The 25,585-nt window shown below is 33.9% G+C and overlaps 3 protein-coding genes across 9 annotated transcripts in view; all 3 read left to right on the top strand.

The window, feature by feature from the left end:
* The first annotated feature begins 11,706 nt into the window (after positions 1-11,706).
* On the top strand, positions 11,707-13,497 carry LOC145312149 (ribosomal protein S6 kinase beta-1-like). The gene has a single exon (XM_080151294.1). It carries the CDS (start codon positions 11,750-11,752, stop codon positions 13,061-13,063), a length of 1,314 nt encoding a protein of 437 aa, XP_080007420.1. The 5' UTR covers positions 11,707-11,749; the 3' UTR covers positions 13,064-13,497.
* On the top strand, positions 13,444-22,834 carry rogdi (rogdi atypical leucine zipper). 7 transcript variants are annotated; one of them, XR_013876928.1, is made up of 8 exons: positions 13,444-13,574; positions 14,039-14,227; positions 15,536-15,634; positions 16,310-16,407; positions 16,736-16,936; positions 17,684-17,777; positions 19,871-21,084; positions 21,667-22,834. XR_013876928.1 is itself a non-coding variant. In XM_080151300.1 (8 exons), exons 1-7 carry the CDS (start codon positions 13,506-13,508, stop codon positions 19,937-19,939), a joined length of 819 nt encoding a protein of 272 aa, XP_080007426.1. In that variant the 5' UTR covers positions 13,444-13,505; the 3' UTR covers positions 19,940-19,958; positions 21,021-22,834. The 7 variants fall into 7 exon arrangements, 5 of the variants coding, with proteins under 5 accessions (XP_080007426.1, XP_080007425.1, XP_080007424.1 ...); XR_013876927.1 differs by having other exon boundaries at positions 19,871-21,734; positions 22,080-22,834; XM_080151300.1 differs by having other exon boundaries at positions 19,871-19,958; positions 21,021-22,834.
* A 230-nt stretch (positions 22,835-23,064) lies between these two features.
* Positions 23,065-25,585, top strand: part of Sf3b5 (splicing factor 3b subunit 5) — an 11,378-nt gene continuing 8,857 nt past the window's right edge. Inside the window, exon 1 of the mRNA XM_080151304.1 lies at positions 23,065-23,212. Within this exon, the coding sequence (XP_080007430.1) occupies positions 23,103-23,212 (110 nt within the window). The 5' untranslated portion in view covers positions 23,065-23,102. The remainder of the gene's footprint in view (positions 23,213-25,585) is intronic.

Here is a 25,585-nt window from a genome sequence, read left to right as displayed (position 1 = left end):
CGTATTAGTAAACATTCTAAACTACTAATTTTTCCTTCATCCCTGTAAAAAAAACGGTGGATACTTCTTTGCATTTTTTTGAACACTTGTATAAGCAAAGATAAAATACAACACATTGCTACTTTACAAGTGGCTACGCCCCTAGAGGCCTTATAATTTGGTGGGGAGGGGGGGAATTTTTTCTTTGGGCAATTTCTCTTTGTTGATGATGTTACCCTCCCCAAAATTATTAAAAACCTTCCTTTGACCTTTGAAAAGCTACCCTGGAAAGGAGAACCATCTAGGTTCAGCTGATAGTACACTCAGACAGACATTCTGTTATACCCTGTAAAGGAGAACCATCTAGGTTCAGCTGATAGTACACACATACAGACATTCTGTTACTTTGTTATAAGGATGTCCGTCCGAACGTAATGCTAAGAAGTATAATGTGATATCTCAGCCACTATTTAAGGTAGACAGCTAAGGTTTTTTGTTAAGATTTCTTTAGCCAATGGAAGTTCATTATTTAATTTACTTTGTCCGTCGGTTTGTTGGACATTTTTCAAAAGACTTTCCTATATTTTGCCGCATATTTTCTAATTAATCAATATTCAAAAAATTAGAAGGATAGGATAATTTGATCGTATAAAAAAAAACTGAAAAAAAGTTGTTTAATATGCATAATCAAAAACTGACATTTTGGTATAGTTCTTAGAATTGCTATGCTTTCTCGTACAGGAATCACGAAGATGATTAAATTCTCTCCACAGATTATGACGTCATACGATAGAATAACAAATAAGAGGCCAGCATAAATTTTACCACTAGTTAATTACAGTGTATACTGGCCTCTCATTGGCTATTATATCTTATGACATCATAATTTGGGGAGGGACTTAAATCATCTTCAGGAATCACCATGTAAACATTAGACTATTCAGACATGCCTAAACAAATTATTAGAACTATAAAAATGGAAAGTTCGGACGGACAGAACCTTTAATATAGAAAAATTCGCGTAAAAAAACAATCATAGAATTACAACAAATATGCTGCCTTTTATTTTAACACTCTCTTTAAACAATAGACATTATTCTCGCGGATTCCGGATTCTTATTTTTGGCGGATTCCGGATTCTAGCAATATTTTAAAAGGCTTTTATTAAAAAGTGCTACATTAAAAATTAATGTTTTTGGTGGTCTCTATAATTCACTTCAGAGAATCGAACCAGATTTTAAAAGATATATAAAATTATGATAATCTTTGCCTTTAAAACGGGGAAATGAAAGAAAAAACTCAAGCCGCTAATTTTAGCCTACCAATTATGAATCCCCGCTATTAAAAAACGGATTCCGGATTCGAATTCCAAAATTGACCAAAAATTGGGCGGATCCCGGATTTCGGATTCGGATTCGGATTGCCAACTCTAGAAATAAATATAGAACGATATCTCTGTATTGTTCGTTAACATCTTTTTACATATGTAGCATAATGGTAATCTTAACTAGCGAAGAGACAAACATCGTTCCCCTTTGTTAGTAACACTGTCGGTGCGCGTGCACAGAAATAAGTGTATTCATGACGTAATAACCCCCGAAAACCATGAAAAGAACAAGGATGACAACATCCATGAAAGCAAAGCTCTGAAATGGTAGGAAAAACGAACATTAACACTTGAAGAGTGTCAGAATTGAAAAAAAAGAATATAACATGTAAGTAAATTTGTTGCAAAACTGAATTAATTACAGAATATTGTTTGAGGACTTACTTTCATTTTTAGGACTTGAATATAAAAATGCTTCGCTTATAACATTTTGCCTTGGAATAGGAATCAGTAATAAAAAAATCAGATGAATAGGATAACTATATCACAAAAAAGATTGTCGTTAAAAAGGTTAAAAGCAGCATTTTTTAAATAGACGTTCTGTTAACGATTATATTTGGAGTTGCTACGCTTTTTAAATCGTACCTAACTGTTTAAGGAATCAACATGTAAAGTTTTTATCGACAGAACAATTTTAACATATCTAATTTAACAAAAAGAGCTAACCGTTCCAGACGGCCGGACCCACCCTAATTATAGAAAAACTTCGCTTTAAAAAGGAGTTTAAAAGGGGTCGTTTTACTTTATCTTTCAGATATTATGGCAGTTAAAATGTTATGGCTTGAAAATAAGAGGAATAACTTTATTTTCACAATCTCTTTAATTGAATGTTTTTCTGTCAGCTGCTGCAACTTGAAGAGAAGAGCCCAATCGGTTCAGCGGTTATCAAGATTTTAAGCTTCAGAAGAGACAGAAATACATCGTTCTACTATGTATTTTGGAATTAAAAAATAATAATGTAACGAAAAACCTTTAGGCTAAGAAAGTTGATATTTCGACAAAAATTAAATATATAGTTTTAAATTTAGGCGCTAGGTGCCTCTAACGTGAAGCTTTTTAAATTATGTTCTTCAAAATTATCACATATATTTGTTAATATTATATGAAAAGTATTCTAGATTTTAATTATTACTGCTTTAAAAAGAAAACATTTGATTATTATTTTGAAATATATTATAAGTAGTTCTAATAATGTGATTAAGTTAACCAATAACTAAAAATACTACCTATAAGTCGTGCTGCCAACCCGGCCGGGGGCCGGGGAGGCAAGTGTTACACACAGATCAAATCTCCAGCTAATAATTGGAGCAGTTACAGATATTGTAACGACGCTGTCTTATAGACAAATATTTTGGTAACTATAGCGTCAACATTTATGAAGGTGTTTTCTAAACACTGCACTGTCTACGATATGGAGACGCGATGTCGTACTATTTTGGATTTTTTTCATGTTCATTTGTTTTGTTCAAAAGCAGTATTGTCATTCCCCTCCTTTTCTTTTATAGTATACTATCGAATACGCCTCTAGGGCACTTAAAGAGGTTTGGTTGGTTGATGAATTTGACCGCCCACTAGGAAAACAGTAAAAGTGTCTGACTATGACGTCAGAAAAAATTAACCAATGAGAGGCCGCTATATATTTTACCACAGTGAATACTGGCTTCTTATTGGTTAATTGTTAATTTTTTCTGACGTCATGGTCAGACACTTTTACTGTTTTCGCCCACTAGGTTTAGTTTTAGAGGTTGTAAATTTTTCGATTTCTCTTGAGAGAGTGTTGGTGGTAATCACCCCCAAAATAGTTATAACTTTCCCTGGACCTATGAGAAGCATCACTGCAAAGCTGAACCATATCGGTTCAGTGGTTAGCGTGATCTTTCGGTACACACACACAAATAGAGATCCTTTTACTTTATTATGAGGATGTTAGTGAAAGTCAATCAATTGAATTAAGTTACAATTTGTGTGTTATAGAAATAGAGTTATCTAGAAGACATGCCACCCTTAAATTAATTTTCCACGTCCTTTTATTTATTAGGTTTTACTTGTGGTCTTAAGGGATAAAACATAGGGCGATAATTACCCTTAATTAAGCAAAATTACCCTTCTTTTGATTAAAAATATATGTGTAAAAGCCAGGACCAATAAAATTTTAATGAAAATCCGCAACTTTTTAAGCAAAGGACGTAGTTTTAATCTTAGGGGACTAGTTTTTTTTACAGTCCAATGTCTCCTCCCTCCCGACTTACACAGCCTTCTCATTATATAAAATCTATGTAGCGCTTGTAAAATTTCTCATGCCAATTCATTAAAAACCAATCAAATTTAAATTTTATCGCCCCCTGATAATTGATTATTGAACGCCATGCTTCATATTTATACAAACATAATATTAATCTATATCCATACTAGCGGTTACGCCCCCTAGAGGCCTCTAGGGGCACTTGAGATCGGGAGACCTATGAGAAGCTACCCTGTAAAGGAGTCTCTGTATCTGTGTGTCTGTACCGAAGGATCTCGTCAACCGCTTAACCGATCTGGTTCTCCTTAACAGGGTAGATTCTCATAGGTCCTAGGAAGGTTTATAACTATTTGGGGGGAGGGTACCACCATCGTACCAAGAGAAATGACAAAAAAATTTAAAAAATTGAAATATTCCCGCCGCATAGTGTCGCTAGCGTAGTGGCGCTGCGTAGAAACATGAATTTAACAGCTGATTGACCATAGACAAATTATTTCTTAAATTAGATATTGAAAATAAAAAGAAATTTAATGCCACTAGAGGCCTCTAGGGGCGTAGCCACTAGTAGGGATATAAAAGTAAAAGGATGTCTTTCTGTGGCTTATTTCTCTCTAATCGTTGTACCAGTATGGGAAGCTTCTTATATTTCCAGGTAAGATTTACAACTATTTTAAGGGAGGGTAATTTCATCCTCCAAAGAGAAATCGCGATGGAAAAAATGACCTCCTTAAATTGTTTTTTTTTCTCTCCTCACCTTCCCCCAGGTGCCTCTAGGGGTGTCTTTAAGTCCGTTTTACCGATACAAACTTCCTTAACAAACTTTTTAAAGGTTTTTTTTCAATTTGTAAGAGGGTTCCTTTAGCATCACTCAAAAAAGTCAATAATAGTTATTTGTAAAAGCACTAAAGTATCTATTTGATTTTAAATACTATTTTTTGGCTGTTTTGTGTAATAACTATGAAAGTTTGCATTAATGCAGTGCAGATGGTTCAATTTAAATTATACAAATATTTTTCATTTCACTACAAATATTTTGGTGCTTTCCCACTAGAGCAAAGGGTGAGAAATGGTAACCCCCCCTCCCCTGAAAAAAAGTGTTGTTAAATATTCCCTATGCCCTAACCCTGTGGGGCTATCCAATACCAAAATATCAAAATATAATCTAACCTAACCTGACCTAAAAGTAATAGATAAACAAAAAACTGCACACCCCTTTTTTTCAATTTATATAGTCCTGTTGTTACTACGCTTTTTTTGATATATTTGTCCTTGTTGCTTTAAATTTTGACCATTTTGCTTAAATGATTTGTTATGTATCTGTGTATATAAACATTTCTTATACTTTTTTGTAAAAAAAATTAATATTTTTTTAGACCCTGATGATGTTTATGCTAATAAACGAAAATATTCGGTACCTGATGTGTTGATTTTTCCTTGTTGAGGAATAGAATAGTTGGTGCGCGTCCTTTTTATGAATATTCAATTTATTTTGCAATAAGGGGGTAATTTGTGTGTTAACTCTAATATCTTAATAGAGCTAACTTGGAATTTATCAGTTTAGCAACAAAGCTGATCTTTAATTTTATAGTTTAGCCGTCTGTTAGTCTGTATATTGATCTATATATATTATATATACCCTTTAATTAAATACAATATTTTTCACTAGCAGCTATGCCCCTAGAGGCCTCTAGGGGTACTTGAGAGGGAAGTTGAATACCAAACCCAATTTTTTTTAATTTAGAGTTTTTTTTTGGGGGGGGGAGATTTTTTCTACGGGCGATTTCTCTTAGGAGTTAGGTGGTAGCCTCCCCTAAAATAATATAAACCTTCCTGGGACATATGGGAAGCTGCCCTGTTAAGGAGAACCAGATCGGTTCAGTGGTTAGCAAGATCATTTGGTACATACAAACAAACATCCTGTTACTTTATTATAAGGATTTCTCTACGGCTTACTTTAGCTTGGAATATTATTTAACAATATAGCTTTTTTTATTAAACATTTTTAATATAGCTTTTGAATAAATAATAAATATGGTTTTTTTTATATAAAAGTGGTAGATTTTCTATCTGTGTTCATGCATGTTGTAAAGGACTACTTTATAACCACTCTGGTCCAAAATGGATTTCTTTTTACAGTGAAGCCTTTTATAAATTTATATGCAATTCAGACATTATTACATATAAAAGATAATCTCATATCAGGACTTATATGAAGCTTCTCTGAAATGGAGAACTTAATCGGTTTAGTGGTTAATAAAATCTTACACACAAAAAGATACTTTTTAGGGTAATATGATAATAATAAAGGTTTTGTGATTTAAAGGACTTTAAATAGATTGTAAAGGGATAGTTGCGTAAAGTGCATTTCAGAACAATGATTTCAAGCAAAAGTTTTAATTATACCATCAAACATATATAATTTTGTAATATAATAAATAACAAATACTTAAAAATCACTAAATAAGTCGTCAGGCGGTTTTTGTGAAAATAAGCCAGCTATTTAAATTACATATTTCACAAGAATACGATTTTCAAGTCTTGATATTTTTATACTACATGGTACAAAATTGAAATTCTTTCAAATATGTGCCCCATAAATGTGGTTTAAATCATTGAACAGAAAAAAATATGCAGCTCACAAAATTCAAGTTTAAATGCATTTCGTTCACCTACCCCTTTAAACGTTCATCGCAACATTTAGAATACCGGATGACAGACACCAAGTAGACCAAGAATGTACAGAAGTTTAAATATCCAGAGGAATACTGCTTATAAAAGTAAAATTAATGGTTAATTACACCAATTCATCAAAATTTAAATCATTAGAATTTTAAATAATTTTTTTTTCAATAAAAGGATGACAACATCCATAAAAGCGAAGCTCTAAAATTAGAAGGTAGGACAAACGAATATTATCACGTGTAAAGTACATAATAATATATTGTTAATTTTTAAGTCGACACAAAATTGTATGTAAATTTGTTGCAAATTGTTGCATATTCATGACTTGCTAATAAGATTGTAACTTGTTGTAGTAGGAATAATCATTCCAAATCTGATGAATGAGATAATTATATCAATCGTTATCAAAGGAGTAAAATTCAGATTGTCTTAAATGAACGTACAGACTTTCTGGTAATGATTATAGAGTTGCTTCGCTTTCCAAGTTGTACCTAACTGTTAAAATTCAACCATTTTAGCTATTTTTTTTTAGTTCTTTTACATATTTACAAATGATGATGGTATTTAGCTATTATTTATATGCAAATAATAGCTATTTATCTCATCGTATTTTATACAGCTTTCCGCGGATGTTAAAATGAAAAAGTATTATATTAAAACCACTTTTCTTAGCCCCAAGGAACCGAAGGCCCAGGCCAACAAAACTGACATTGATTTTATGCTTTTGATTTATTATCCATAGAACATTGTCTGAGAACCGTTTCTAATCCAGCGGATATTAATCGGTTTCGAAGCCATACTGGAAAATTACTCTTTCATCTGTAAATGCAAATATGTAAAGTGTCAAATTATAATTTTTAGGATAAAAATCTTTGTATTTAAATTTGGTTATGAATAATACAAGGAACAAAATGTCCAAATCGTATATATCTGTTTATCATGTGTAAAGGTGTTTTTTAAGATATCTAAAATATCTAAAATGGTTGATTTTTCAGATAAGCCATGTAGGTAAACTATCCTTACATAAAAGTAACAGGACCTTTGTGTGTCCGTCTGTCTCTACAGAAGGATCTCGCTAACCGCTAAACCAATACGGTTCTTCTTTACAGTTTAGCTTCTCTTAGGTCCTTGGCAGATTTATTACTATATTGGGGAAAGTTATCACCAGGGACAGTTATCACCAAAAAGAAATCACCCATAGAAATAAATGTTCTTCTAAGAACTAAAATTTAAAAAGGGTACATTAGACATTACTACTTTCAAAGACATTAAAGACATTACTACTTTAAATATTACTAGCGGGTTCGCACCAAGCCTATAGGGGCAAAGCACCTAGAGGTTTAATCAACCCAATTTTTCGTATTTTAGATTTAAAAATAAAAAGTTACCTAAAACAAATTTTTTTTTGAAGGAGAGAGGGATTTTTTTTGTTGGGGTGGTTTCTCACCCCTCAAGAAAATAGCTTAAAACAATCACAGGACCATTAGGTATATTCCCTAAAAAGTAGAACCCAATCGGTTCAGTGGTTACTGACATCTTATGCATTAGACAGACATACAGACATCGTTCTACTTTGTATTATAGATAATGAATTTTTCACCCCCCAGCCCCCTAGTATTGTAAACCCCTATACATAAAAAACTGAATCATATAGTAGCTTTAAAGAAGTTGATATGTGTATTTATCAGGGATCTTAAGGGATAAGACAATGGACAATAAATTGATATACAAACCCATTTATAATAATCAAAAATACCCCTTATTAAGATTAGAGTTTTGAGTTGAAAAGTTTGTGTACTACTAAATTGGTACAACACAAAAAAAATCAATATAAGTACCTCAAGTTTTTGAGCAAATGATTAAATAAAATTTTGGGTACAAGTGTTATTTACAGTGTAATGTCCCCTCCCTCCCTGGTTTATTTGTTGATAGACACATAATCAACTTTTCACCCCATGATATTGCACAACAATAGATTTGCCAAAAGTGTGCAAACATAAAAACTAAAAAATGTACACTTTTTTCAATGAGGAATGGTTACGTCCCTAGTTTTCTTTTCAATCTATGTTAAGATCAACGGTTAACCAAAAATCATTTTTAGCCGCTAGATGGAGTTAGTTATATTTTTTTGAGATTTCTCTTGGGAGGGTGATAGTACCCTCCTACAAAATAGCTATAAATCTTCTCAGGACCTATGAGAAGCTACACTGTAAAATGAGAACCATGGCGGTTATGCGGTTAGCGAGATCCTTCGGTACAAGCAGACAGACAAACAAACAGACATATAGACAGAGATCCTTTTACTTTATTATAAGAAAAACTGTTCATCAAATCTTTATAAACACATTCTTTTTGTTCGATAGCTTTAAAGGAAATTCTTATAAACTTTGATTGGTTTTCACAAGCTAGTAAGTCCATATATAGCATTATGTATCTAAACAATTTTACTGCAAATTTGCATCGAATATCCAAAGTAACTTTTATTTTTTTTATCCAGAATTCTATATAATTGCTTTCAGCACAATGCTGCCTAATAATAAAACTAGCAGCTTGGTCCCTAGATTTTTTTTTTTGGGGGGGGGGTAATTTTTTTAGGGGCGATTTCTCTTGGGAGGGTTGTGGTTCCCTCCCCCATAGTCATAAATCTTCCCAGGAATTTTGAGTAGCTACCCGTTTTAATGAGAACCAGATCGGTTCAGCGGCTAGCGAGATCCTTTTGTACAAACAAACAGACAGACATCGTTCTACTTTGTTTTATAGATTACTAGCGGCTCGGTTGTTACATTAAGTTAAGTGTTCAAACGTTACAAAAATTGTTTTAATCTATAGAAGGGGTAATTTTGTTTATCTTCAATGGGAATTATATTCTATTGTCATATCTCTAATATTACTGCTTGGCCAAAAATTTGAATTTTAGTGTAAGTAAGAATGTCTTCTTTGTTATATAAGCGCACAAATGCCGCGACAAATTCTAAAGGTCATAAACAAGTTCCTTTACCCCCGTCCCCATTTTTTGCCTCCCAGTTCTCTCTCCTTCTCCTCATTATTCGGTGGTCATGCAATTTTTAGCCTAAATTTTAATTTTGTTTACATTAAATATGTATGGAATTATATAATCTATTGTTTCAAGGCATAATAGGCCATTTTTCTGCCTTTTACAAAGGTCTTTAACATAAACATATGTATTTTTTCTTGTGTTAAATTTAAATAAATAAATATGTACAGTACATTTGAAAAGTATGTTTTTGCGCTTAATATAATATTCTGAACTTTTTACAGCACAATTTTCAGTATTCAAGGCTTTTTTATGCCTAATCTTATAGTTTTTGCTTTTAGAATGCTAATATTATCTAATTATGAAACTGCGTCATTTTAATTAAAATGCGTAGTTCAATGGCCGGTCGAAAAGATTTTTAAAAAATGTTTGCCGGTTTAGATAGAAAATTATTTTAAAAAGTTATGTGAGCTTTATTTAAGTGTGTTAATAAATAGATTTATCTATCCTTATATAAAAGTAACAGGATGTTTGTTTGTACCAAAAGTCGCTAAACCAACCGATATAGTTCTACTGTACAGTTCAGGTTTGTTCCCCTCCTGTTAGTGCCACTAAATGCCTCTAGGGGCTCTGTCGCTACTTTGTCATAAAATTAATAGAACGTACTTTTAGTATATATTATTCGGTAATTAAGGAAAATAGATTAACACTACCCAAGAAATATTTCTAGAAAGTATAAAGAATTTGGATGGACAATTTCCGAGATCTTTAGCCACAGACCAAAAAACATACTACTTTTTTTTATAAATGAAATATACTTTAAGGGTATGTACGACGTACGTAGATTAATTTACCATGTTTAAAGTCTTTAAAACGAGTAATTTTTCCATTTTTGAATAAACTAGCATCTATGGTATTTGAAGGTGAGGGATAGGTGTTAGATAATAGTCAAAATCCATCCTTAGACTTTAATTTAGAAATAAATTAGCCTTAAACTATCTTAGGAGCTAATATATGATCAATGCTTCCCTAAAATTTATATTTTAGCTTTACAGACAATCAAAAACCTTTATCGTGTTTTATATCAGGATTTGTACTTTTTTTTAATTAACATTTTATGTTTTCAGAATAATTAGAATGGTTGTAAAGAATCTATGAGAAGTTGTGTTGTGAACCATTTATAGTTAATTTTGTACATTATTTCACCTTATTCATCTACACACACAGACATCCTGTTGTTGTATTTAGTTTAATTGTTATATTTCTGTGCACACACCAATCAAATATCAAACAAAATGGCCGGAGTATTTTCTATGGACGATGACATGGCCCTTGAGACTGATCCCCAGGAATTTACAAAATAAATTCAAACATTTTTTTAAAAAGCAAAGCTTTTCTATAACTAGGATTCGTCCGTCAGTCCATAATAATTAGTGTTAATTTAGACATGTTATAATTAGGGACGACAATCCGTCAAATTTTTAAATTGGATTCGGATTCTTAGAAGAATGTACAATGTTATAAGCGAAGAATCTCTATAATCAAGTCCTAAAAATCTAAGTATGTCCTTAAACAGTATCCTCTATTGAAGCAGTTTTGCAACAAATTTACTTCAAAATTTGTTAATACTTATACATTTATAAGGGGGGAGGCGGATGTGCCACTTTTTGAAACCAAAACTAAAAGTCAAAGGAACTCAACTAAAAAAAGAGTTACAGGTCTGACATTTTGCATGGCATTTGCTTTATAGGGGTACAATATGGAACTGTGAAGAAACGGCGGCACAACCGCCGAAAACAGCCGAGAAAAGGCAAACAAAATTCGGCGGAAAATGGCTGTTTTCGGCGGTTGCGCCGTCGTTTCTTCACAGTTCCATATTGTACCCCTATAAAGCAACTGCCATGCAAAATCTCAGACCTATAACTCTTTTTTTAGTTGAGTTCCTTTGTTGACTTTTACTTTTGGTTTCAAAAATGTGGCACATCCGCCTCCCCTCTTTATATACTGCTCATTCAGTTCTGATACTCTACAAGTGTTAATGTTCGTTTGTCATAATGTTTCAGATCTTCACTTTAATGGATGTTGACATCCTTGTTTGTCTTATAAACAAAATTATTTTAAACGGATCCCTAGACCGCTATGATTTTATTTATATATTTTCCGGAAGAATGTGTAACTTAAATTATCTCAAAAAAATATGTCCTGAAAATATTTCATAAATTCATCTTAATGCAATTTTTATCACAGATACAAACTTAATTTTTACCTTTTTTTAAAGCAAGACATAATGTTCAAAATTCCAATTATATTTACTACGACTTTAAAAATTAGGTTGGGTTTATTTTAATTGGTTATTGCATCTTTCCCCCCTTCCCCTCTTTTAGAATTTAAAAAATTATTATTTTGTAAATGAATCTAGGACGCACACGTCTCTGATGACGACGCAATTGAAGTCTCCGAGGGGATGGTTTACGACAAGGGTCCAGATTTTTCCGCCCTTAACCAACAAATCATTGGTACGCCAGGTATAGAGGCGCTGGAACTTAACGCAGAAGCCTTTCTTGGCCGCAGCAGAGGACCCGCGGCACCGCAAGATTTTGAGCTGAGGAAAGTTCTGGGCAAGGGCGGGTATGGCAAAGTTTTTCAAGTTAGAAAGTTGACAAGTGATGACAAGGGAAAGATATTTGCCATGAAGGTTTTAAAGAAAGCCACCATTGTTAGAAATTCAAAAGATACCGCGCACACAAAGGCTGAAAGAAACATTCTGGAGGCCGTCAAGCATCCTTTCATTGTTGACCTGCTCTATGCTTTCCAAACCAAGGGAAAGCTTTATCTTATCCTTGAATATCTGAGCGGAGGAGAACTGTTTATGCACCTTGAGAGGGAGGGAATATTTCACGAGGACACAGCCTGCTTTTACGTATCAGAGATAACACTTGCACTGGAACACCTCCACGGGCAGGGCATCATCTACCGAGATCTGAAGCCAGAAAACATTTTGCTGGACGCGGCCGGCCACGTCAAACTGACCGACTTTGGCCTGTGTAAAGAATCCATTGACGAAGAGACTGTTACCCACACATTTTGCGGCACCATCGAGTACATGGCGCCAGAAATTTTAACCAGAACGGGTCACGGCAAAGCGGTTGACTGGTGGAGCTTAGGCGCCCTCATGTATGATATGTTGACCGGCGCCCCGCCATTTACCGCCGAGAACAGAAAGAAGACTATCGAGAAAATCCTGAAAGGAAAGCTTAACCTACCTCCTTACCTCACACCGGACGCCCGTGACCTCATCAAGAAGCTGCTTAAACGCCAGATAAACCTGCGGCTGGGCAGCGGTCCCGCCGACGCAGAACCAATCAAGTGTCATCCCTTCTTCAAGCACATCAACTGGGCCGACGTCATTGCCAAGAAGCTGGACCCGCCCTTCAAGCCAGTGCTGGTCAGCGAGGACGACACCTCGCAGTTTGATACAAATTTTACCAAGGAGACGCCCGTCGACTCTCCCTGTAGCGCCCACCTGTCAGAGAGTGTCAACCTAGTCTTCCAGGGATTCACGTACGTAGCACCGTCCGTGTTCGAGGAAATGCAGCGCCAAGAGTTTCGCCCGCGGTCCGTGCGCCGGTTCCGGCCAGGGTTGGGCAGCTCCCTGGCCGGCCACCTGGGCCACGGTAGTTTTGTCGGGCCCGGTGCCAGCGGCGTCCAACGCGGAGCTGTAGCAGTTGGGTTCAATCCTACCCGCGGCGGAGAGAACATGGAAATATCCGAGAATTAAGAAAATATCATAGTCGCTATCTACTCTACCTACATACACATAATATAATATATATTAAATTGGGATATTTTTTGTAATATTTTGTCAACAAAAGCTAGCGAATTTAATATTGTAAAAGGTGCAGAAAGTACTGTGATAAAGTTATTACACGTCCATCTCCTCTAAACAGAAAATAAAAATAGTAGTCCCTTTGTTTTGTTTATGCTGGAGCTTTTCATCTTCATTTCTTCTTATTTGTTATTATACTAGTATTTACTCGCTTTGTTATTATTACCTTGATATTTACCCAGGGAGGGAGGGGACATTGGACTGTAGATTTGTCCGTCCATTGTCTTATCCCTTTGGATCCCTGTATTTACCTTGTGTGGGATGATTGTTGTAAAATTGATTTCATCATGGGAATTTTTGTTTTGATTTTTGATACTTCTAGAAAATATTAACTATGTTGGACACAAGCCAAGAAGAAGTGGATTCATTGCAAAGAGAATTTAATTGGGTGCTAGAAACTGAGGTATCTTTAGTAACGTAGCTACTCTATAATTCACTATGTCTGTCCGACAGTCAGTTCGTAATGCTATGAGGGAAATGAGATTTTCTCGACAGCTATTCAAGATAGAAGGCTAAAACTTCTTTTAAACATTTCCATCATTATGAAGCTTAATAAACTTTAAAACATCCATGGTGGTCGACTGCTTTTTAGCAGGTTTTTGGCTATTTTTATTTTTCACATAACTTTTTTGATTTCTCATCTTTGTTGTTTTGGTGCTTTGCTACATCTGGATGTTGTCATCCCTGTTTTTAGTAAGATTAATACTGACATGATAAATTAAATTCGTTATAACATTTTATATGGCAATTACAAATGGAATTGATTGGCCGAATTGCAGCCCCTCGCAATGGCCAGATCAAGCTCCACGCATAATAACAAGTACTGTACCCGCTGTCTTATTAGATATTGTAACCTTTCTGTTTTAGGTTGGTAATGTGATTCAACAACTGCGTTCCGCAGTTCAAGAATGTGCGGCCAAGTTTCCGCTGCCTGTCGGCAATATAAACACAGAGCGGCCGCCAGCAACCGAGAGGTTTGCTCTGTCCGCTGGTCCTACCAATCCAAATGATCAGATTAAAGTTATTGTCACACTGTGTGGCGATAGTATTGCTCAGGTAATGAGATAATAAATCACAGCGAGGGAGTGGAGACTGGGCTGTTTATGACACAAGTCCCCAAATCTTTATAATAGCGTTTTCATTCGTTGACTCAACAACTTTGAGGACTTTTATTAAATTTTGATTAGGTGGTTCCTAAAGTAGATTGTCTAAACGTTTCAACTACTAATTCTAATCTAAAGAAGAGGTAATTTTGTGTATCATCCTTGAGATGTATATTAATTGTCTTATTCCTTTAGATTCCTCATAAAACATGTATTACAAATAATTTACATTTTTAGCCAACAAATATTTATCTTATTTTTCTATTTTAAGACAAAACATTAAAAGATTTAAAATTCAGGGGTTGCTAAAGGGGTAGCTGCACGAAGTGCATTTAAACTTGAATTTAGTGAACTGCTTTTTTTTATCTGTTCAAAAGTTTAAACTACATCCATAAGTCAAATATTTCAAAGAATTCAATTTTCTACCAGGTAGTTTTAAAAATATCTAAACTTGAAAATCATATTTTTTTTATGTATTCAACCTATAATGCTGTCCTTTTTTCACAAACACTGCATGCTGACTATTGTGGTGGTGCCTAATTGATTGCTATTTATTGTAATACTAAGTTAAATATGTTAGATGGTATTTTTATGCTTGCAATAAAACTTTTTATATGCACTTCATGCAATTATCACTTTTGTATACCAGTGTATTAACTGTCCAATGGTTACCTACTTTTATCTAGAAAATCAATTTTTAAGAGCGAAGCTTTTCTATAATTAGGGTCGGTCAGTCCGTCCGTAACAGATAGCTTTTTTGGTTAATTTAGGGTTGTTAAAATTGTCCTATCGATTTCAAACTTTGCATGATGATTCCTGTAGAAGTTAGGTACGATTTAGAAAGCATAGCATTTCTATAATTCTTACCAGAATGTCCGTACGTCTATTTTAAAAATATTGATTTTTTTACTTTTTAACAACAATTTTTTATGTGATAAAATCATCCAATTGATCTGATTTTTAGATTACTGATTCCTATTACAATAAGGTACAGTATTTTGAGCGAAGCATCTCTATAATCAAGTCATAAATATGTCAGTATGTACTTAAACAGAATTCTGTATTTAAGAAGTTTTGCAACAAATTTACGTATAATTTTGTCAAAACTTATATATCCTACATATTTTGTATATTCATATTTGACACTCTACAAGAGTTAATGTTCGTCTGTCATACTGTTTCAGAGATTCACTTTTATGGATGTTGTCATCCTTGTTTTGCACGTCTTTATGGAGTGCAATAATGTTATATACAAATTTAGGCTGATATAAATCTGAAGTTGCCACGGCCACACAGCAAGGATGCTTATCATAATACAAATATTAGAGAGGATATTCCATGGAAATTGCAGCAAATACAGGTATAAATATAAATCTGAAGTTGACACGGCCACACAGCAAGGATGCTTATCATAATACAAATATTAGAGAGGATATTCCATGGAAACTACAACAAATACAGGTTTAGTAAAGGAAAACATCATTGTAGTAGAGATCTCGTAAAGCTTGGTGTTTAGTACATTTAAAATCATCCTAGAGATTTAGAAATTAATTTATCGTATTTTAAACGAGGTTTTTACAATTAAGAGTATGTTTTTAGTAGCGAAGCTACTCTTTGATTTGAAATGTTCGTAAGTGTGTATGTCTGAAACGTTTTTGAGGAAACGTGATTTTCTCGGCTCCTACAAGAGATAGACGGCTGAATCTTCTTGTCAACATTCTCATCAATATGGAGCATAATTAAGTATAAAACATCCGTAGCGGTCGGACTGCTTTTGGGCAGCTTTTAGTCGTTTTTATTTCAATATCATCAGTCTACAATACTTACTACTTAAACAACAATTGCACCATTATACTTAATTTAGGTATGAATTGCAAAAAATCTTGTTAGTTAAAAAATTAGGTTTTTGGAAGCGTAAAAATTACACAAAGGGGGAAAACCTTCCTACCCCTCCCCCCCTTTATGAAATAAAGGGGGAGGGGGCAATCCTCAAGAGGGAAAGTACCTTCTATATTTAAGCAAATATTTTTTTCAGGATGCAGCCAACCATCTGTTGATGGCATCCGAGGCTTTGGACTCCATAGACGAACAGCACAAGTTCAAATCTGCTAATGATGTCAACAACTTTCTAAGGTTTATCTTTACATATTCACGGATCTTAAGAGATATAACAATTGACGATAAATTGATGTAAATACCCATTTTTGATGAACAAAATTACATTTTCTGAAGATTTTAAGCTTGAACACTGCTGTTTAGTTTTTACATCTAATCAAGATTTAATTATAGTCCACCAAGTTTTTAAGCCATCGTATTAGAGAAAGTTTTTGCAAAATTACATTTATTTTTCCCCTTCCTCCCTAATTTTAATCTATTTAAATGATGAGATCATTAGATTTATTTTTTTTATTCGTTGCCACTTCAGGCAAAATCTTAATTTTAAACGCTTAAAAATGTTAAGGAACGTTATGGGTCCGCTTTTACGAAGCAGATCCTCTTTAGTAAACCCGAAGAAGCGCACCCTAGAGGAGCTGTTGGCCAGTAAGAACAGCAAGGCACTGAACCCGCCGCTGTCCAGGGAGGTGGCTGTATCCTTCTACCTACAGTCCTGGAAGCTGGTGTTTGCTGTGTATCATATGGTCACGGATAAAGGTGTCGCAAGGTAATTCTTTTTTTACATTTAGGGTCGGTTCATATGTATTAATCCATCATGTTTATATGAATCGTCCGGGGGGGGGGGGGGGGGAGTTTTGGCACATTTGCGTAATCCTAAAGTATAGGCTTTGTCTTTGGACTGAGAGGATAGGTTATTAAAGATAAAATCATTCTTATATGATGAAATACCCGCAACTTTAAGATTTTTTGGATAGGCCTCCAGGTTCTGGAGCTCCAGGCCTCCAGGTGGTCTGTACAGGTAAAAATAAATTTTTTTTTTAGAGTTAGAGGTCAGCTTATGAAACAAAAAATGTATGTTTTTTCATCAAATATGTGAATAACATTCAAAAAGATGCATATTTTGTTTTATAAGTTGACCTCAAACTCTTTTTAAAAAATTTTTTTCTTCATTTTACCTGTACAGAGACCACCTGGAGGCCTGGAGCTCCAGAACCTGGAGGCCTATCCAAAAAATCTTAAAGTTGCGGGTGTATCATCATATAAGAATGATTTTATCTTTAATAACCTATCCTCTCAGTCCAAAGATAAAGCCTATACTCCAGATTTACGCAAATGTGAAAAAAACTCCCCCCCCCCCCCTTAATAAAATTTAAATTAATCATTTTTTTCTGTACAGGTTAGGTTAGTTTAAGATATGAATATACAAGTAAGGGTTTTAAAAACCTTTAAAGTGGTTTAAAATAGGTTAAGGTTTAGTGTCAACTCCAAAGTTTGCATATATATTTTTATTCAGGTTTGACCGGTACCAGGCAGACTGTACAGTTCCCTGGATCAATGATGTCCTGCTCTTACTCACTGTTGCCCTACAGACAGGACAACAATTAAAGGCAGGAGCAAAAATATTTTATCTCACACAAACAAGCAGCGTTTAGGAGCTGGAGCCAAGAGCCGGGAGCAGCAACAATTTTTGTGGAGCCGTATTTTTCGTTAAAAACGGCTCCGGCTCCAGATTAGCTAAAAATGTTTTTTTTGAAGTAATATTATAATTTGGCAACGGTCTATTTCCATATAATAAACTAAAAAACTATTGTTACTTAACAAATAGACACACATCCTTCTACTTTTATATAGCTTTAATCAAATAAAAGCAAAATATTTTATATTATTTATTTTATTTTATCAAATTCAATAGTGAACAAAAATTGATATATTAATTTTAAGGTAGGAGCCGGAGCCGTATCAAAATTAAACGGCTCCGAAACGCTGCAAACAAGTGTCAGAACATTTCAACCAATAATTAATCTTGATTATTATTATTGAGGTGAGGATGTATATACAGGGTGGGGCAAATAAGACCGGACAAACTTTAAACGGCCATAGCACCAAAACTACTTGACCAATCAGGACGTTTGACCACACTATAAAAAGCTTAGGTAATGACCTTTATCACAAAAAAATCTTTGGACGAAGATGGACGTGTACAACGAGCTAACCGCCCATATGTTGAACAAGGCAGATTTCAAATGCGCCGGTGGTTTAATCTGGATTCTCGACTAGGGCCCACTAAATCTGACCTCAGCACATCTGTAGGTGAGGTAGAGTTATGCAACTTGCTGGAGATAATGTTAGATACATAAGTAAGACACTAGAAAAGACTAGAGCTCTCTATCTGAAATGGCTTGGCCGTAGTACTCCAGCAAAGTGAAACGGGCAGATTTTGAGATGTAAAAAACGTCACAAAACCGAGAAAATTCGTGAAAATTTCTCGGTTCTTGACTTCAGGGACCCATATTGAACTTTATAACTCATTTTAGACTATGGGTTGCGCTGACAACCCTAGCTGAAACTTCATGCCATTTCCGAAAAGGTAAAGAACGTCGTTCTAGCTCACCTGTGGTCTAAATAAGAGCCTCTGTGTATAAGGATAGCTTGAAAGTTGGGCGAATTTGGATCCTGCGGTTACTCACGTTCCTTAGGAAATGTGGCCTCCCAGCAGCCCGATCTTAATTCAATGGACTTTTGGGCATGGGGCTACTTTGAATCATGCACCAATAGTCGTGCCCATACCACAAAGACCTCCCTCATTGCCACTATCAAGGAGAACTACGCCAGCTTGGACAGGTACATTTTGATCTGGACCTGCCGGCGGTTGAGAAGGCGGGTAAAGGCGGTAATTAGGGCTGGCAACAATTTTATTGAATAATCTAATAGTCATATACCTATTTTGCTTGCCAGTTTTTAAAATTCAAAAAAATCTTTAAAATTGGCGATTTTATGTTCATTTGTTTAGAAGTTAGAATTTGTCCGGTCTTATTTGCCCCACCCTGTAAATTGTCTGTAAAACTTCAGGAATCTTAAGGGAAAGACAATGGACGATCAATTGATATACATCTTCAATGATAATAAACAAGATTACTTATAAGTTGAAACAATGGACACTACTAGTTTTTTTTAAATAAACCCCTACAAATTGAAATTCACTAAAATACTCGAAAGTTTCTCTTGAGAGATCAATCGGTTTAGTCTTTTAAATCATAAGCTTCAGACAAAAAAACTTAATCCTTATACTAAAGTAACAGGATGTTTGTCTGTCTGTCTGTTAGTTTGTTTGTCTGTCTGTTTGTCTGTCTGTCTGTTTGTTTGTCTGTTGGTTTGTTTGTTTGTAGTGAAGGATCTCACTAACCGCTAAACCGATCGGGTTCTCCTTTACAGGGTAGCTTCTCAGGAAGGTTTATAACTATTTTCTTGGGGGATGGGACACCCCCCCCCCCCAAAAAAAAAATGAAAAATATCCCCCCTCCAAAAAAAAATTAAAATAGTGGAGTCGACTCCCCCGCCCCCCCCCCCCCCCAAAAAAAAAAACCCTTGGGTCAAAGCCCCTAGAGGCTAGGGGCGAAGCCGCTAGTACTTTATATATTAGAATATGATATGGAATTGCTAGGTCTTTAATATGAGATTAAAATATTTTGCTGTTTCCCAGGACAAGCTTGATATTCTCTCACAATACAAAGAAATTGATATTAACAACAAAATGGAAAATCCAGCTTAGATCATTTCATTTTATCCAAGTTATTCCGGAATTGTCAGGGACCTTAAGGGTTAGGACATTGGACGATAAATGGGGTATTCATTCCTAAACAAAAAACTGGATAGGAATATCATTCTCATTTAAACAAAAACTCATTTTTATGCTAAAATGTGGTTTAATTTTGGTTTTTAATTTTCATTTATTTCTCCGAAGTAGTCATTTTTTTCCCCGAGGTAATTATGCCTTCTTTTAGTAATTCATAAAAATTCTAAAATCTTCCAAAAAAAATTCTAAAATCTTCAAAAAAAAAATTCAAAAATCTTCTAAAAATATTTTCTCAGATTTTCATTTACATATGACTGTATAGACATGGGAACTTCAGTCGTGCGAGGCTTGTGGTGCAGAACTGAGATAGTGTTCACCGGTTGCCATGCTCGGGGGAAAAAAATGACTACCTTGGGGATAAAAATGATACCAGGTAAAAAAAATGATACCTCAGGGGAAAAAATGACTACCTCGTGGAGAAAAAAAGAATATTTACATCCACTATTTAAGGGGTCGTTTATGTGAGAATGGATATTCATCCTCAAGAATGGTTAACATTCCCTTAGAAGATTAAAGGGATAGTTGCATGAAGTGCATTTTATAACAACGATTTCAAGCAGAAGTTACAAGAATATCATCAAATACATATAATTAGACATCACTAAATTAGTCGTCATGCTGTTTTAGTTAAAATAAGCCAGCCATATAAATTAAATATATCACAATAATGCGATTTTTAAGCCTTTATATTTTTAAAACTGAGTGGTAGAAAATTTAAATTCTTTCAAATATTTGCCCTACTATACACGTAGTTTAAACCATTGAACAGAAAAAAATATGCGTTTCACTAAATTCAAGTTTAAATGCATTTCGTGCAACTAACCCTTTATTTGTACAGCACTCCTAACAAGTCCAAATTCAATAGATGTACCCAAAGTTTATGAGCCAACGAATAATATAACGTTGTTATAAAACTTTTGGTACCAGTGCAATTTACAATACAATGTCCCCTCAGTCCCCGATTAAAATTAACTCAAATGTAACTTCATATACTTAGAAATTAACAGTAAATTAAAATACTGCCATTATTCATTATCGTTTACCAAAAATTTGCATTAATCGTTGATTTGATTATAAAAAAGGGGGATGCGGATGGGGAACTTTTTTTAACCTGACCTGAAACACAAAAGAACCCAATTAAAAAAAAATTACAGAACTGAGATCTGACATTGCAATTGCTTTATTGGGGTACAATGTTGAACTGTTGAAAAAATTAAGCTTGTGCTATTAAATTATTAAAAATTGTCAAATTTCGCCGCCGTTTCACGCCGAATTTCACATTGTACTTTATTAAAGCAACTAGCATGCCAAATCTCAGGCCTTTAACTCTTCTTTAGTTCAGTTCTTATTTGCTTTTGGTCAGAGGTGAAAAATTAGTGTCGCTTAGTGAGGAATAATTGTTTTTGTAAAAAATCCTCCAAAATCACATAAAAATCTACAAAACTTAAACAAAATCTTATGTTAATAACCCTTTTAATATTTATTTGATTTTTGTAGATTTTTTATGCGATTTTGGAGAATTTTTCACAAAAATAATTTTTGCCACACTAAGTGACCCTATTTTTTTTTAAATCCACGGTTACAAAAAGTGACACATTCGCCTCCCCCATTTTAAAAATTTCTCTTATTCAAAATACTTCTAGATTTCTGTATTATAATTAGATGTATAGATATTTAAGCCATTAGATTTAATGTTTCCATCCATAAAAAGGTTGTTACATATTTTAGAATCTTATTGCTAGGCTAGATTTAAAAAAATCATTAAAAGTTGCTGAAATAAGAACTTTTCGTTGCTTTTACACAAAGTCCCCTTTTGGAAACTGATACCCCCTCCCCCTCTTTATTTTGAAATAAATTAGAAATAAATAAGGGGGTGGTAGTTTTCATTTATTCGTTTAATAGGTAATACAAGTGTAGGCCCTATACATGGTTTGGGCCACCACACTACGACCCCCTCCCCCACCTAATTTTTATTTTATTTCAAAAATATTGTAAAGGGTGGGGGGTAAATCAGTACTCAACTGGACACATGTGGGAAAGCACCCCTTTTTTCTAGCTTAGCAAACAAATATGTGATTTAATAATTGACCCCAGTAGGTTGTGTACTCTAGTCATTATTGATCAAGTAGCTCAGCTACTCTATAGATGGTGTAAGTCCGTTCATCCGTATGCAATAGAACTTAAGCTTACAAGATTTTGTGTTTTATTTAAAATTGTTTAAAATTCTAGAAGACATATAGGTATTCGAAATGAAGAGAGCGGCCATAAAAAAAAGCATAAAACCTTCCTGAACTAATTTTTGAAATCTAATTAGCCTAAAACAATTTTGTTACCTAGGTACCAATGTGAACCTTCGCTAAAAAGTATAACTCAATCGACAACGAAAAATTACTTCTCTATATTATATTATTACAGTTTACTGATACTTATCACCCAAGCTATTGTTCACTATCGATGCTGCGCTACTTATGGTTATTATTATTCTTGTTAATGTTTTGTCCGGTTCTATACCTATAGATTTTAGATTTTTAATTAGTAGTTAGACTTAGATTATTACATCATTTTTATTCATATTTTTAAAAAAATTATTAAGAAATTCTTTATTATTTGCAATAAAAAATGTATTTGTTTACATATGTTCTGATATTTATTTATTGTTAATTAAGAGGAATAAGGGTGACGGTTATCTATAAGTCCTAAAATTGTACGCTAGATAAAAAAGTACAAGAGCAAATGACCATCAAAGTTATGCTTCTAATATATGACTTTAAAAATATCTTCGTTTGGTTCTTTAGTGAACAACCTTTTTTTTTAATTCGATAAAATCCATATTTATAAAATATGCATTGTACAAAATCGGACTCTGAATTTGACTGTCATTGATAATTAAAATGTTGAGAATATCCACTTTCCCCTTCTTCCTTAATTTTTTCATATGATCTCATATTCTATTTTGTGATTACCTACTTATTAGTATTATGCAATATATTATCTAGTATACTTATAAATTTTATTATACTTAATTTTAATTACTTTAATCCTGTTAAATTAGTTACAGATTTAAAAAAACACATACAAGATGGGCGACCGGTACAATATCTTGTCGCAGATGGAACATCTGCAGTCCAAATACATGGGCACAGGACATCCTGATACAACTAAATTTGAATGGGCTACAAACCAGCAGAGGTAAGATATATATGATAGCACCTGTAGTCCAAGTACATGGGCACAGTACATCCTGATACAACTAAATTTGAATGGGCTACAAACCAGCAGAGGTAAGGTATATATGATAGCACCTGTAGTCCAAGTACATGGGCACAGGACACCCTGATACAACTAAATTTGAATGGGCTACTAACCAGCAGAGGTAAGGTATATATGATAGCACCTGTAGTCCAAGTACATGGGCACAGTACATCCTGATACAACTAAATTTGAATGGGCTACTAACCAGCAGAGGTAAGGTATATATGATAGCACCTATAGTCCAAGTACATGGGCACAGGACACCCTGATACAACTAAATTTGAATGGGCTACAAACCAGCAGAGGTAAGTTAAATATGATAGCACCTATAGTCCTAGTACATGGGCACAGTACATCCTGATACAACTAAATTTGAATGGGCTACTAACCAGCAGAGGTAAGATATATATATGATAGCACCTGTAGTCCAAGTACATGGGCACAGGACATCCTGATACAACTAAAGGGATAGTTCTACAAAGTGTATTTAAAGAGTTAAGGTACTTAGAGTAGTGAACTTTTATATGTCTTAGTAGAATATATTAGGCATTGGATAGATATGATTATATGTTAAAGAATTTATTTGACAATATCTAAAAAAGTTAAAGTGATTTGCCACATAAATTACATGAGAATGGTCTATTTTTTTCCAAATATGTATAGCCATATCACCAATATCTGAGAATCTTTTTCCACATATTTCACAAGAGTTATAAAAAAAATTGAACAGGGGTTCCCCTTGGGACAAGTTACTAAAAAAACATTAAAAATAACGTCCGGTTCATTATAGAACAGGTCTTCAATAGATTCTTTTTAAAAATTAAAGAAAACCGTCCGGTTTACTTACAATATTCACATTATCTCACGCGGAAATACCAACTAACCATACAACATATATATAAATATATATAAAACCATTCTCATGTAATTTATGTTGCAAATCACTAACTTTTTTAGATATTGTCAAATAAAAACAGTTCGGTCAGGTCAATGTTAAAATTCTTTATCACAATCATATCTATCCAATGCCTAATATATTCTACTAAGACATATAAAAAGATCACTACTTTAAGTACTATACTAAATATTTTATTGGTCATTCTTTGTTGTTATGTGTATTTTGTTGTATAAAAAGTTCTATTAACTAGTAAATGCTATCTAAAGTTGTATTTATGACAAAAAAGTTTTTGCCATATATAACATGCAACGAAGTTGAAAATAAAAATGAAAAACTCATTTTTTAAGGAAAATCCCTGGTCAAATCTTTTAATTTTAATCAATAACTTTATATTATGCACTACTACGTTATTTAAAATAGAAAAAAATTACAGTTCACTATTTTTTTTTAAATGCACTTCGTGAAACTATCCCTTTGAATGATCTACTAACCAGCAGAGGTAAGGTGTATATATGATAGCACCTGTAGTCCTAGTACATGGGCACAGGACATCCTGATACAACTAAATTTGAATGGGCTACTAACCAGCAGAGGTAAGGTATATATGATATCACCTGTAGTCCAAGTACATGGGCACAGGACATCCTGATACAACTAAATTTGAATGGGCTACTAACCAGCAGAGGTAAGGTATATATGATACCACCTGTAGTCCTAGTACATGGGCACAGGACATCCTGATACAACTAAATTTGAATGGGCTACTAACCAGCAGAGGTAAGGTATATATGATAGCACCTGTAGTCCAAGTACATGGGCACAGGACATCCTGATACAACTAAATTTGAATGGGCTACTAACCAGCAGAGGTAAGGTATATATGATAGCACCTGTAGTCCTAGTACATGGGCACAGGACATCCTGATACAACTAAATTTGAATGGGCTACTAACCAGCAGAGGTAAGGTATATATGATAGCCCCTGTAGTCCTAGTACATGGGCACAGGACATCCTGATACAACTAAATTTGAATGGGCTACTAACCAGCAGAGGTAAGGTATATATGATAGCACCTGTAGTCCTAGTGTAAAGGTATAGAACATCCAGGATAAAAAAAAAGATTTTTTTTGTTGAAAAAAAGAATCTCAATCTTGAAGCGAATGTACTATTTTATAAAGTTTAATCAATGCCTAATCCCATAAATACGTACCTACCTAATATTTTTTTTTTTTTATCGAATATTCTTATTAATTGAACTAGAAGTTTTTGCACTAATTCAGATTAAACAAGTAAATTAATTAAGTAAACAAAATTAAATGATTAAGAAAATGTGCTGAACTTTTGATTAGCAATCAAAACTTTAATTTTTAGAAATCATAAAATACAGTTTTTAGACATTTTTATTTTTGTG

This window comes from Acartia tonsa, chromosome 2 (genome assembly GCF_053477335.1).
Source record: "Acartia tonsa isolate MP-2025a chromosome 2, ASM5347733v1, whole genome shotgun sequence".
In the NCBI taxonomy this organism is placed as follows: Eukaryota; Metazoa; Arthropoda; class Copepoda; order Calanoida; family Acartiidae; genus Acartia; species Acartia tonsa.
Note: the sequence above shows the minus strand (reverse complement) of the source record. Positions and strands in the feature narration are given on the sequence as shown.